We start from the raw sequence: 15,559 nt of genomic DNA, 5'->3' as shown, positions 1-15,559 counted from the left end.
GCGGCACCCCCCGCGACCCCCCCTCCTGCAATTCGCGGCACCCTCCGCGACCCCCCCTCCCGCAATTCGCGGACACCTAAGTTGCAATACAGGGCATCTTTCATACAATTCTAACCATATTTCTCATATACAAACGTTCACAAATTAAGGGGGCGCAGCCCCTTACGACGGTGTGAAGAGCGCCCGTAGGGCGCGATGAATCACCTAGTATATATATATATATATACACACACACATACATAACAGCAGTGTAGAAACCTGGGCATAGCAATGTATTGGGGCCCCTACGGATCCCACCGACCTTAGGGGTGGGGGGTGCTATGAGTGGAAGCTTTGATGTCCCGTGGGTGGTAGGGGGTATTATATCAACCACTTAGCATTTAGGGCCTAGATCAGTAATTTCCACTAATTACCCCTTTACGGCACAGATGGTGGGAAATGAGGTGGGAGAAGGGGGCATTGGGCTGAATGAAGGGGCCCTTATACATAACTTCCAGGGTGGTAGAGGATGTTTAATACGCAGAGGAGGGGTGTATAGTGGAGTGGGCTTATTATTCATAATTTTCTGGTGGGAGGACAGCTTGCTTGACTGCAGATATCTCCAGTTCCCAAAACTAGATTTCTTAGCTTTTAAGAGAATCCCACCTACCAAATAGTATTGGGGACTAGGGGATCAGAGTTCAGGAGGCAGAGCGATCAGCCAACTAGAATATAAAACTACATACCAGGTGTGTGGAGCTGGAGCAGTAACCAACTGCTGGAAGGCTGATTCTCTGGTTCTGGGCACAGTAGAGACAAGCTACTAGTGTCCATCAAAGGGGGAGAGTCCCAGCTTTTGGAATATACCCTTAGAAAAACAGAACCTGAAATATCTGACTGGGAAGAGCAATTAACAGGTTTGAATGGGGACCACTGCTTTGAAGTCAGATATCTCCTGCGTGCACCACTGCCGTACATTGCAGATCTTTTTGAACGGTTATCAGCAAAATACCAAATTGCCAAAGTTGATTGCCTATAGTCTAAAGGACCCCCATACACTATGCGATTTGGCCACAATTTCACCCGATTCGGATGAATCTGGCCGTGAAATCGGCCCAAATTGCACTTGTAGACGCACTTGTAGATTTTTGTAGATTTGCTAAATCTTATGTGCAGCCCGGCCACGGAGCCACGCGGGGAACGTCAGCGGGCGGGGGATGCCGGCTAATAGAGAGCCAAGCAGGGGGAGGCTGCATAGGGAGCCGGGCAGGAGGAAGCTGTTGCGGTGAGGTGACAGCAGGAGCAGGGCGCCGGGCAGGGAGAACTTGAAGACGCTGGCTGCCGGGCAGTGGCGGGAGCTGGGAGGAACAGATAACTTGGAAAAAAAAAAAACGGCCATACAGATGACTAGGAAGCCATTGATTGGCTGAGACCTCGCTCCATATACAGCCTTCCCCTGCTGGACTCTCTATTAGCCGGCATCCCCTGCCCACTGCCATCCCCTGCACGGTTCCCTCCTCCTGCAGCTCCCCGGGGACTGCATATGATAAATCCATGCGATGTATCATATGCAAACCTTGGCACATCATGATGTGCCTAATCATGTGACCCCCTCCTGGGGAGCTGCAGGGGAAATCAGGTCCGACTTGTCCCTAGGACAAGTCGGACTAATATATGGGGCATTAAGCTTGCTCAGAATGGCCACCTCCTGGTCACTTGTGAAGCTAGCAAATATCAGTTGGAAGATGTAGACTCTGACCTCGCCTCTACCAGAAAACAGGGCTGACACCTTGTTTTCTAGAAACCCAGGCACTGTTATCACCACCCCACCCCGAAATGGCAGCAGCATGTCAATCAAAGATTCTATCGACCTCCATGTTATTCTGAAAATTCTATGTAGGGCTGTACCTGAAATACAGATAGTGCTACTCTCCCTTTTGCCACCAGCGCACCAGATATCACTATCTGGCGGCTGCTGGCGGAGGGTGGGCCAGTGAATGTGGATGCTCCTCTATATATCTATATATAAATATATATATATATATGGAAAAATTTGTATGTATGAGCAGCGCTATGATACAATAAAGTCCACAATTGGTCCAGCAAAGTAGAATAACCTTATAACAAGGTATCTTTCAAAGTCACCAAAGTCTGTTGTTAAAAGACTGCAGCTCCCTTTAGGCACAGAGACAGCATCCAGGGTCAGGATGAAATGGACATCTAAAATACACAGAAGAGAGAAAAGGGGCGCTCTATGGTGCATGTAAACGATATTTATTTTGAGGAAAGCACTCAAATATCAGATAAAAGCTAGTGCTCGTACCAAGTTAAAAACGGCTGTGGGCTGGTTACCACAAGATACAATCATAAATACCCGGGGCACACTGCTCCTGGAGTGAAGTCCGCTTGCACAGGGATGAGGAGAACCGAGGGCGCTGGTTTGCACCGCCGGGAAACCAGACCAGGGCTTGGGGATACACGCCAGTCGGGGCAGCCGGGATCAGCAAGACGCGGGTATCACAGGCCACGCCCTAACGCGTTTCGTCAGAGACTTCGTCAGAGGGCGTGGCTCTGTGAATACCCGAGTAGAATATAACAGCGTTCTCCTCCAATGAGGAGGCCGCGTGTCATATGACAGATCCGGAGCAGTGTGCCTCAGGCTTACACTGATTAATGCTAAAATTACATACAAATATAATCCAAAGGATACTATCCTGATACTATTTAATACAGTGCTACTATTCATTATGTAGCTAAAAAATAAAACCATACTTATGTACTAAATCTGCAATAAAACAATAAAACAATCGGAGGCACACAATTATAAATTTTCAGAAATATGCAGCTTAGACCATGATTACATCGGAAAGAATTTTTGCCAGTGTCAAATACATCAAAGCAACACTCATAGTGAATTCATAAAAAATGTATATAAAAGTATAAATACAAATTCATTAAAAAACATACATAGAAAATGTACAAAACATGTAAAAAACATATATTTGACATATAAAGCAGAAATTGAGAACCAAGCAAAATGAGCAAAATGAGACAGATGTATGCACAATCATTGGTTAATGAACGGTGTCACCTCGTAACCTTCGTTCATTCCATGTGGTACCAATGTATTTAGGGTAAGTATCCAGTACGTCTCACGTCGTATAAGTAGTTTATCCCTGTCTCCCCCACGTACTGGTGGTGGTATATGCTCAATGGCTCTAATCAGAACTCCACTGGGGTCTTTATTATGAAATTCATTAAAGTGTCTCGGAACACTATGATTAATAACTCCGTTCTTGATATTGCGTAAATGCTCCAAAGCCCTGATCTTAAAGGGTCTTTTTGTCTTACCTACGTAATGCATATCACAAGTGCAAGAAAGTACATACACAACGTAGGTGGAGTTACAATTCAAGAAATGATTAGTTTTAATTTTGAGTAACTTAGGATTAAGTAAGTCGGAGCCACGTGGGATATGTTTGCAAACCTTGCAGTGACTGCATGGAAAGCAGCCCTTCAATTCCATAAAGGTAGCAGATGGTGGTTTTACCTTTATGTCCTGTAATTGACTTTTGGATATAAGGTTCTTGAGAGTCTTGGCTTTTTTGAAAACAACATGCGGATTGGTGGGGAGCCAATCCTTCATTATCGGATCCAATTGTAGGATATGCCAGTTTTTCTCAAGTATCTGCTTAATCTCTCGGTCACTGTCATTATATTGGGTAACAAAAAGACAATCCCCACTGAATTTCTTATTAGTCACAGGGTCAGGTTGTTTATATTCCAAGAGATTGGAGCGATCTAATGCTCTAGCTCTATCTCTAGCCCTAATCACAACATTATCAGGGTACCCTCTTTCATTAAACCTCTGAGTATATACAGTGGCTTGGGAGTCAAAAAGGGAAACATCGGAACAATTACGTCTTAAACGGACAAATTGTGAAAATGGTATGTTCTGTTTCCAATTCTTCAAATGACAGCTTTCAAACTGCAAGTAACTATTGCAATCAACAGGTTTAAAAAATGTTGAAGTTTCAATACACTTTTTATCGGGATAATTCTCCACACTCAAAAAAAGGTCAAGGAACTCAATATGCTTTTCATTAAAATTTGACGTAAACTTTAAATTATAAGAGTTACTATTTATATCCGACACAAAGGCATTAAATGATGATACATCACCCCTCCATACCATAATGATATCATCGATATATCTTTTAAACATGACGATGTTACTCATAACATCGGGGGTGAGGGTGCTACTTTCCCAATCCCCCATGTAAAGGTTAGCCAGACTTGGGGCACAGATCGTCCCCATCGCCGTGCCCCAAGTCTGGAGGTACCAGGTACCCAAGAATTCAAAATAATTGTGCTTGAGCACAAACATCAAAACATCGCAAATAAAAATAATTTTTGATTCTGAAAGTGTACTATTGGCTCTCAGTACTTTCTCTACAACCTCCACACCCTCTTTGTGTGGGATGGCTGTATAAAGCGATGAGACATCAATAGTGCCAAAGCACAAACCATCGTCCCATTCCACATCACGCAGTATTTGTAACATGTGTGTGGAATCCTTAACATAGGTATTCAACAATGGGACAAACTGCTTAATGTAAGAATCTACAAACTCCGATAAGCGAGAGGTCAGAGACCCAATTCCTGCCACAATCGGTCGCCCTGGTGGACGATTTTTATCCTTATGTAATTTCGGAAGATGGTAGAATGTGGCAAGATTGGGTGTTGTATTGTATAGATATCTATACTCATCAAGGCTTATAGATTTATCAATCAGTCCTCGATTTAGCAGGACCTCTAATTCCCTTAGGTACATTACAGTGGGATCTCCTGCAAGTTTTTTATATGATACATGGTCAGACAATAAATTGTGTGCCTCCTCAATATAGGCATCGCGATCTAAAATAGCTATGCCCCCCCCTTTGTCCGCGTTTTTAATTACCACGGACGTGTCTTCCATGAGACCTTTGAGTGCATGTCTCTCTTTAAACGTAAGATTAGAGCACTTTTTTTGAGTAATATTATTTTTATCAATTTTATCAAAGTCTCTCCTCACAATTTCTGAAAACATTTCTAGATAAGGACCACGGGATTCAACAGGGTAAAAAGTTGATTTTAATTTAAGGCCCGAATTTTGTTCCTGGGTCTCAACTGTATTAGGGAGAGAATCAACAGTATCTTTTTTAAGAAAATGACGTTTTAATGTCATCTTCCTCACAAATAAATTTAAATCTACCTGTAAGTCGACTTTATTTGGCAAAGCCGACGGGGCAAATGACAACCCTTTCTGAAGCAGGGATTTCTCCTCGCTAGTAAGGACTTTTTTTGAGAGATTGTAAATCCCTATTTTTTCAAGGTCAACCAGAGGATCCAATTGTGTCGACATCACATCGCTCGAATCTTTGGTTCTCTTCCTATTAACTCCGGATCCCCTCCCTCCCCTAACCTTCTTTTTAGTCTTATGGGTGTACGGGTCGGGGTGTCCTGTATAGGGACTTGTTTTGGACCCTGATCTAAAAAATGATTATAGCGACGGTCGACATTCTCATTATTTGAGCGTAATCGCTCAAATCTATTATTGTGTACGAAGCCACGGGGCTCATCAAACACAGGTCTATCCCAGTGTCTTTTTGGGTTACCCATATATGATTTTTTACGATATTTGGGACGTACCACCGTCCATTCATCCCTTTGGGGTGTGTCGACATATCTATTTTTAACCAATTCACGTCTACCATCACCATAATTTTTCCTCACATCCTGATATCTCTGAGTATTATATAGCCTGGTCTTTTGTCTTGTACCAGTTCTCTGTATATTATTATTTCTACCAGACATATTACATTCTGGGAGATTATCAGTGACATCAGTTTCTTTTTCTTTTTCTTTATTGGACCATGAGCGGACAACATTTTGTTCATAGTCCTGCTTGTCACGAAGAAACTTTTTTTGTTTGGTGTCAATTACTTTAGTTTCAATAAGTGAGACCTTTTTCTCTATCTCAGCTTTAGCAGCTATAATTTTGTCGCTGTCTAAAACTTTCTCAAGATCAGTGGCAGTGGTCTGTAGCAGTTTTTCAGTTTCAGCTAGCATTTTTTTCTTTTCTGAAACTAGTAAACGCATTAATTCAAAGGAGCATTCATCCAATATGTGGAACCAGTCCTTAGAGAACTGTTCACACATATTGCCAATGGTGGGAGTCTTGAGGAGGCGTAGACCCCTAGGGACTCGTTTGCACTCAATATAATTACTCAGACTCTTTATGTCCCACCATAGTTTAGCCTCCTTCACATGCAACTTTTCCAAACTCACCAAAAGGTCAGTTTTTTTGGGCAAATTAGTACTTAGTGATAACGCAGTACAATCCTCATTAAAAATCCTACTACATTCAACAGATCTTTTGTTGGTTAAATCACCAGTCCGCCACATGATAAAACAATCAGCAATCAGTAATGCTATGTCAATCAGCAACAAATGGCTAAAGCAGCTATGCTCACACAAGTGACCCAAGACAAACACACAGAAAAATGGAAAAATTTGTATGTATGAGCAGCGCTATGATACAATAAAGTCCACAATTGGTCCAGCAAAGTAGAATAACCTTATAACAAGGTATCTTTCAAAGTCACCAAAGTCTGTTGTTAAAAGACTGCAGCTCCCTTTAGGCACAGAGACAGCATCCAGGGTCAGGATGAAATGGAAATCTAAAATACACAGAAGAGAGAAAAGGGGCGCTCTATGGTGCATGTAAACGATATTTATTTTGAGGAAAGCACTCAAATATCAGATAAAAGCTAGTGCTCGTACCAAGTTAAAAACGGCTGTGGGCTGGTTACCACAAGATACAATCATAAATACCCGGGGCACACCGCTCCTGGAGTGAAGTCCGCTTGCACAGGGATGAGGAGAACCGAGGGCGCTGGTTTGCACCGCCGGGAAACCAGACCAGGGCTTGGGGATACACGCCAGTCGGGGCAGCCGGGATCAGCAAGACGCGGGTATCACAGGCCACGCCCTAACGCGTTTCGTCAGAGACTTCGTCAGAGGGCGTGGCTCTGTGAATACCCGAGTAGAATATAACAGCGTTCTCCTCCAATGAGGAGGCCGCGTGTCATATGACAGATCCGGAGCAGTGTGCCTCAGGCTTACACTGATTAATGCTAAAATTACATACAAATATAATCCAAAGGATACTATCCTGATACTATTTAATACAGTGCTACTATTCATTATGTAGCTAAAAAATAAAACCATACTTATGTACTAAATCTGCAATAAAACAATAAAACAATCGGAGGCACACAATTATAAATTTTCAGAAATATGCAGCTTAGACCATGATTACATCGGAAAGAATTTTTGCCAGTGTCAAATACATCAAAGCAACACTCATAGTGAATTCATAAAAAATGTATATAAAAGTATAAATACAAATTCATTAAAAAACATACATAGAAAATGTACAAAACATGTAAAAAACATATATTTGACATATAAAGCAGAAATTGAGAACCAAGCAAAATGAGCAAAATGAGACAGATGTATGCACAATCATTGGTTAATGAACGGTGTCACCTCGTAACCTTCGTTCATTCCATGTGGTACCAATGTATTTAGGGTAAGTATCCAGTACGTCTCACGTCGTATAAGTAGTTTATCCCTGTCTCCCCCACGTACTGGTGGTGGTATATGCTCAATGGCTCTAATCAGAACTCCACTGGGGTCTTTATTATGAAATTCATTAAAGTGTCTCGGAACACTATGATTAATAACCCCGTTCTTGATATTGCGTAAATGCTCCAAAGCCCTGATCTTAAAGGGTCTTTTTGTCTTACCTACGTAATGCATATCACAAGTGCAAGAAAGTACATACACAACGTAGGTGGAGTTACAATTCAAGAAATGATTAGTTTTAATTTTGAGTAACTTAGGATTAAGTAAGTCGGAGCCACGTGGGATATGTTTGCAAACCTTGCAGTGACTGCATGGAAAGCAGCCCTTCAATTCCATAAAGGTAGCAGATGGTGGTTTTACCTTTATGTCCTGTAATTGACTTTTGGATATAAGGTTCTTGAGAGTCTTGGCTTTTTTGAAAACAACATGCGGATTGGTGGGGAGCCAATCCTTCATTATCGGATCCAATTGTAGGATATGCCAGTTTTTCTCAAGTATCTGCTTAATCTCTCGGTCACTGTCATTATATTGGGTAACAAAAAGACAATCCCCACTGAATTTCTTATTAGTCACAGGGTCAGGTTGTTTATATTCCAAGAGATTGGAGCGATCTAATGCTCTAGCTCTATCTCTAGCCCTAATCACAACATTATCAGGGTACCCTCTTTCATTAAACCTCTGAGTATATACAGTGGCTTGGGAGTCAAAAAGGGAAACATCGGAACAATTACGTCTTAAACGGACAAATTGTGAAAATGGTATGTTCTGTTTCCAATTCTTCAAATGACAGCTTTCAAACTGCAAGTAACTATTGCAATCAACAGGTTTAAAAAATGTTGAAGTTTCAATACACTTTTTATCGGGATAATTCTCCACACTCAAAAAAAGGTCAAGGAACTCAATATGCTTTTCATTAAAATTTGACGTAAACTTTAAATTATAAGAGTTACTATTTATATCCGACACAAAGGCATTAAATGATGATACATCACCCCTCCATACCATAATGATATCATCGATATATCTTTTAAACATGACGATGTTACTCATAACATCGGGGGTGAGGGTGCTACTTTCCCAATCCCCCATGTAAAGGTTAGCCAGACTTGGGGCACAGATCGTCCCCATCGCCGTGCCCCAAGTCTGGAGGTACCAGGTACCCAAGAATTCAAAATAATTGTGCTTGAGCACAAACATCAAAACATCGCAAATAAAAATAATTTTTGATTCTGAAAGTGTACTATTGGCTCTCAGTACTTTCTCTACAACCTCCACACCCTCTTTGTGTGGGATGGCTGTATAAAGCGATGAGACATCAATAGTGCCAAAGCACAAACCATCGTCCCATTCCACATCACGCAGTATTTGTAACATGTGTGTGGAATCCTTAACATAGGTATTCAACAATGGGACAAACTGCTTAATGTAAGAATCTACAAACTCCGATAAGCGAGAGGTCAGAGACCCAATTCCTGCCACAATCGGTCGCCCTGGTGGACGATTTTTATCCTTATGTAATTTCGGAAGATGGTAGAATGTGGCAAGATTGGGTGTTGTATTGTATAGATATCTATACTCATCAAGGCTTATAGATTTATCAATCAGTCCTCGATTTAGCAGGACCTCTAATTCCCTTAGGTACATTACAGTGGGATCTCCTGCAAGTTTTTTATATGATACATGGTCAGACAATAAATTGTGTGCCTCCTCAATATAGGCATCGCGATCTAAAATAGCTATGCCCCCCCCTTTGTCCGCGTTTTTAATTACCACGGACGTGTCTTCCATGAGACCTTTGAGTGCATGTCTCTCTTTAAACGTAAGATTAGAGCACTTTTTTTGAGTAATATTATTTTTATCAATTTTATCAAAGTCTCTCCTCACAATTTCTGAAAACATTTCTAGATAAGGACCACGGGATTCAACAGGGTAAAAAGTTGATTTTAATTTAAGGCCCGAATTTTGTTCCTGGGTCTCAACTGTATTAGGGAGAGAATCAACAGTATCTTTTTTAAGAAAATGACGTTTTAATGTCATCTTCCTCACAAATAAATTTAAATCTACCTGTAAGTCGACTTTATTTGGCAAAGCCGACGGGGCAAATGACAACCCTTTCTGAAGCAGGGATTTCTCCTCGCTAGTAAGGACTTTTTTTGAGAGATTGTAAATCCCTATTTTTTCAAGGTCAACCAGAGGATCCAATTGTGTCGACATCACATCGCTCGAATCTTTGGTTCTCTTCCTATTAACTCCGGATCCCCTCCCTCCCCTAACCTTCTTTTTAGTCTTATGGGTGTACGGGTCGGGGTGTCCTGTATAGGGACTTGTTTTGGACCCTGATCTAAAAAATGATTATAGCGACGGTCGACATTCTCATTATTTGAGCGTAATCGCTCAAATCTATTATTGTGTACGAAGCCACGGGGCTCATCAAACACAGGTCTATCCCAGTGTCTTTTTGGGTTACCCATATATGATTTTTTACGATATTTGGGACGTACCACCGTCCATTCATCCCTTTGGGGTGTGTCGACATATCTATTTTTAACCAATTCACGTCTACCATCACCATAATTTTTCCTCACATCCTGATATCTCCGAGTATTATATAGCCTGGTCTTTTGTCTTGTACCAGTTCTCTGTATATTATTATTTCTACCAGACATATTACATTCTGGGAGATTATCAGTGACATCAGTTTCTTTTTCTTTTTCTTTATTGGACCATGAGCGGACAACATTTTGTTCATAGTCCTGCTTGTCACGAAGAAACTTTTTTTGTTTGGTGTCAATTACTTTAGTTTCAATAAGTGAGACCTTTTTCTCTATCTCAGCTTTAGCAGCTATAATTTTGTCGCTGTCTAAAACTTTCTCAAGATCAGTGGCAGTGGTCTGTAGCAGTTTTTCAGTTTCAGCTAGCATTTTTTTCTTTTCTGAAACTAGTAAACGCATTAATTCAAAGGAGCATTCATCCAATATGTGGAACCAGTCCTTAGAGAACTGTTCACACATATTGCCAATGGTGGGAGTCTTGAGGAGGCGTAGACCCCTAGGGACTCGTTTGCACTCAATATAATTACTCAGACTCTTTATGTCCCACCATAGTTTAGCCTCCTTCACATGCAACTTTTCCAAACTCACCAAAAGGTCAGTTTTTTTGGGCAAATTAGTACTTAGTGATAACGCAGTACAATCCTCATTAAAAATCCTACTACATTCAACAGATCTTTTGTTGGTTAAATCACCAGTCCGCCACATGATAAAACAATCAGCAATCAGTAATGCTATGTCAATCAGCAACAAATGGCTAAAGCAGCTATGCTCACACAAGTGACCCAAGACAAACACACAGAAAAATGGAAAAATTTGTATGTATGAGCAGCGCTATGATACAATAAAGTCCACAATTGGTCCAGCAAAGTAGAATAACCTTATAACAAGGTATCTTTCAAAGTCACCAAAGTCTGTTGTTAAAAGACTGCAGCTCCCTTTAGGCACAGAGACAGCATCCAGGGTCAGGATGAAATGGACATCTAAAATACACAGAAGAGAGAAAAGGGGCGCTCTATGGTGTATGTAAACGATATTTATTTTGAGGAAAGCACTCAAATATCAGATAAAAGCTAGTGCTCGTACCAAGTTAAAAACGGCTGTGGGCTGGTTACCACAAGATACAATCATAAATACCCGGGGCACACCGCTCCTGGAGTGAAGTCCGCTTGCACAGGGATGAGGAGAACCGAGGGCGCTGGTTTGCACCGCCGGGAAACCAGACCAGGGCTTGGGGATACACGCCAGTCGGGGCAGCCGGGATCAGCAAGACGCGGGTATCACAGGCCACGCCCTAACGCGTTTCGTCAGAGACTTCGTCAGAGGGCGTGGCTCTGTGAATACCCGAGTAGAATATAACAGCGTTCTCCTCCAATGAGGAGGCCGCGTGTCATATGACAGATCCGGAGCAGTGTGCCTCAGGCTTACACTGATTAATGCTAAAATTACATACAAATATAATCCAAAGGATACTATCCTGATACTATTTAATACAGTGCTACTATTCATTATGTAGCTAAAAAATAAAACCATACTTATGTACTAAATACGCAATAAAACAATAAAACAATCGGAGGCACACAATTATAAATTTTCAGAAATATGCAGCTTAGACCATGATTACATCGGAAAGAATTTTTGCCAGTGTCAAATACATCAAAGCAACACTCATAGTGAATTCATAAAAAATGTATATAAAAGTATAAATACAAATTCATTAAAAAACATACATAGAAAATGTACAAAACATGTAAAAAACATATATTTGACATATAAAGCAGAAATTGAGAACCAAGCAAAATGAGCAAAATGAGACAGATGTATGCACAATCATTGGTTAATGAACGGTGTCACCTCGTAACCTTCGTTCATTCCATGTGGTACCAATGTATTTAGGGTAAGTATCCAGTACGTCTCACGTCGTATAAGTAGTTTATCCCTGTCTCCCCCACGTACTGGTGGTGGTATATGCTCAATGGCTCTAATCAGAACTCCACTGGGGTCTTTATTATGAAATTCATTAAAGTGTCTCGGAACACTATGATTAATAACCCCGTTCTTGATATTGCGTAAATGCTCCAAAGCCCTGATCTTAAAGGGTCTTTTTGTCTTACCTACGTAATGCATATCACAAGTGCAAGAAAGTACATACACAACGTAGGTGGAGTTACAATTCAAGAAATGATTAGTTTTAATTTTGAGTAACTTAGGATTAAGTAAGTCGGAGCCACGTGGGATATGTTTGCAAACCTTGCAGTGACTGCATGGAAAGCAGCCCTTCAATTCCATAAAGGTAGCAGATGGTGGTTTTACCTTTATGTCCTGTAATTGACTTTTGGATATAAGGTTCTTGAGAGTCTTGGCTTTTTTGAAAACAACATGCGGATTGGTGGGGAGCCAATCCTTCATTATCGGATCCAATTGTAGGATATGCCAGTTTTTCTCAAGTATCTGCTTAATCTCTCGGTCACTGTCATTATATTGGGTAACAAAAAGACAATCCCCACTGAATTTCTTATTAGTCACAGGGTCAGGTTGTTTATATTCCAAGAGATTGGAGCGATCTAATGCTCTAGCTCTATCTCTAGCCCTAATCACAACATTATCAGGGTACCCTCTTTCATTAAACCTCTGAGTATATACAGTGGCTTGGGAGTCAAAAAGGGAAACATCGGAACAATTACGTCTTAAACGGACAAATTGTGAAAATGGTATGTTCTGTTTCCAATTCTTCAAATGACAGCTTTCAAACTGCAAGTAACTATTGCAATCAACAGGTTTAAAAAATGTTGAAGTTTCAATACACTTTTTATCGGGATAATTCTCCACACTCAAAAAAAGGTCAAGGAACTCAATATGCTTTTCATTAAAATTTGACGTAAACTTTAAATTATAAGAGTTACTATTTATATCCGACACAAAGGCATTAAATGATGATACATCACCCCTCCATACCATAATGATATCATCGATATATCTTTTAAACATGACGATGTTACTCATAACATCGGGGGTGAGGGTGCTACTTTCCCAATCCCCCATGTAAAGGTTAGCCAGACTTGGGGCACAGATCGTCCCCATCGCCGTGCCCCAAGTCTGGAGGTACCAGGTACCCAAGAATTCAAAATAATTGTGCTTGAGCACAAACATCAAAACATCGCAAATAAAAATAATTTTTGATTCTGAAAGTGTACTATTGGCTCTCAGTACTTTCTCTACAACCTCCACACCCTCTTTGTGTGGGATGGCTGTATAAAGCGATGAGACATCAATAGTGCCAAAGCACAAACCATCGTCCCATTCCACATCACGCAGTATTTGTAACATGTGTGTGGAATCCTTAACATAGGTATTCAACAATGGGACAAACTGCTTAATGTAAGAATCTACAAACTCCGATAAGCGAGAGGTCAGAGACCCAATTCCTGCCACAATCGGTCGCCCTGGTGGACGATTTTTATCCTTATGTAATTTCGGAAGATGGTAGAATGTGGCAAGATTGGGTGTTGTATTGTATAGATATCTATACTCATCAAGGCTTATAGATTTATCAATCAGTCCTCGATTTAGCAGGACCTCTAATTCCCTTAGGTACATTACAGTGGGATCTCCTGCAAGTTTTTTATATGATACATGGTCAGACAATAAATTGTGTGCCTCCTCAATATAGGCATCGCGATCTAAAATAGCTATGCCCCCCCTTTTGTCCGCGTTTTTAATTACCACGGACGTGTCTTCCATGAGACCTTTGAGTGCATGTCTCTCTTTAAACGTAAGATTAGAGCACTTTTTTTGAGTAATATTATTTTTATCAATTTTATCAAAGTCTCTCCTCACAATTTCTGAAAACATTTCTAGATAAGGACCACGGGATTCAACAGGGTAAAAAGTTGATTTTAATTTAAGGCCCGAATTTTGTTCCTGGGTCTCAACTGTATTAGGGAGAGAATCAACAGTATCTTTTTTAAGAAAATGACGTTTTAATGTCATCTTCCTCACAAATAAATTTAAATCTACCTGTAAGTCGACTTTATTTGGCAAAGCCGACGGGGCAAATGACAACCCTTTCTGAAGCAGGGATTTCTCCTCGCTAGTAAGGACTTTTTTTGAGAGATTGTAAATCCCTATTTTTTCAAGGTCAACCAGAGGATCCAATTGTGTCGACATCACATCGCTCGAATCTTTGGTTCTCTTCCAATTAACTCCGGATCCCCTCCCTCCCCTAACCTTCTTTTTAGTCTTATGGGTGTACGGGTCGGGGTGTCCTGTATAGGGACTTGTTTTGGACCCTGATCTAAAAAATGATTATAGCGACGGTCGACATTCTCATTATTTGAGCGTAATCGCTCAAATCTATTATTGTGTACGAAGCCACGGGGCTCATCAAACACAGGTCTATCCCAGTGTCTTTTTGGGTTACCCATATATGATTTTTTACGATATTTGGGACGTACCACCGTCCATTCATCCCTTTGGGGTGTGTCGACATATCTATTTTTAACCAATTCACGTCTACCATCACCATAATTTTTCCTCACATCCTGATATCTCTGAGTATTATATAGCCTGGTCTTTTGTCTTGTACCAGTTCTCTGTATATTATTATTTCTACCAGACATATTACATTCTGGGAGATTATCAGTGACATCAGTTTCTTTTTCTTTTTCTTTATTGGACCATGAGCGGACAACATTTTGTTCATAGTCCTGCTTGTCACGAAGAAACTTTTTTTGTTTGGTGTCAATTACTTTAGTTTCAATAAGTGAGACCTTTTTCTCTATCTCAGCTTTAGCAGCTATAATTTTGTCGCTGTCTAAAACTTTCTCAAGATCAGTGGCAGTGGTCTGTAGCAGTTTTTCAGTTTCAGCTAGCATTTTTTTCTTTTCTGAAACTAGTAAACGCATTAATTCAAAGGAGCATTCATCCAATATGTGGAACCAGTCCTTAGAGAACTGTTCACACATATTGCCAATGGTGGGAGTCTTGAGGAGGCGTAGACCCCTAGGGACTCGTTTGCACTCAATATAATTACTCAGACTCTTTATGTCCCACCATAGTTTAGCCTCCTTCACATGCAACTTTTCCAAACTCACCAAAAGGTCAGTTTTTTTGGGCAAATTAGTACTTAGTGATAACGCAGTACAATCCTCATTAAAAATCCTACTACATTCAACAGATCTTTTGTTGGTTAAATCACCAGTCCGCCACATGATAAAACAATCAGCAATCAGTAATGCTATGTCAATCAGCAACAAATGGCTAAAGCAGCTATGCTCACACAAGTGACCCAAGACAAACACACAGAAAAATGGAAAAATTTGTATGTATGAGCAGCGCTA

General features: G+C 40.7%; 1 protein-coding gene across 1 annotated transcript in view; it reads right to left on the bottom strand.

The window, feature by feature from the left end:
* Positions 1-2,301: 2,301 nt before the first annotated feature.
* The window catches only part of ERP29 (endoplasmic reticulum protein 29), a 99,971-nt gene continuing 86,713 nt past the window's right edge, over positions 2,302-15,559 (bottom strand). The window contains exon 3 of the mRNA XM_083151426.1: positions 2,302-6,701. Coding sequence (XP_083007552.1) covers positions 3,047-5,383 — 2,337 coding nt within the window. The 5' untranslated portion in view covers positions 5,384-6,701 and the 3' untranslated portion in view covers positions 2,302-3,046. The remainder of the gene's footprint in view (positions 6,702-15,559) is intronic.

Source organism: Crinia signifera, chromosome 1 (genome assembly GCF_055691185.1).
Source record: "Crinia signifera chromosome 1, ASM5569118v1, whole genome shotgun sequence".
Lineage (NCBI taxonomy): Eukaryota > Metazoa > Chordata > Amphibia > Anura > Myobatrachidae > Crinia > Crinia signifera.
This window is presented reverse-complemented; position numbering and strand designations above follow the sequence as displayed.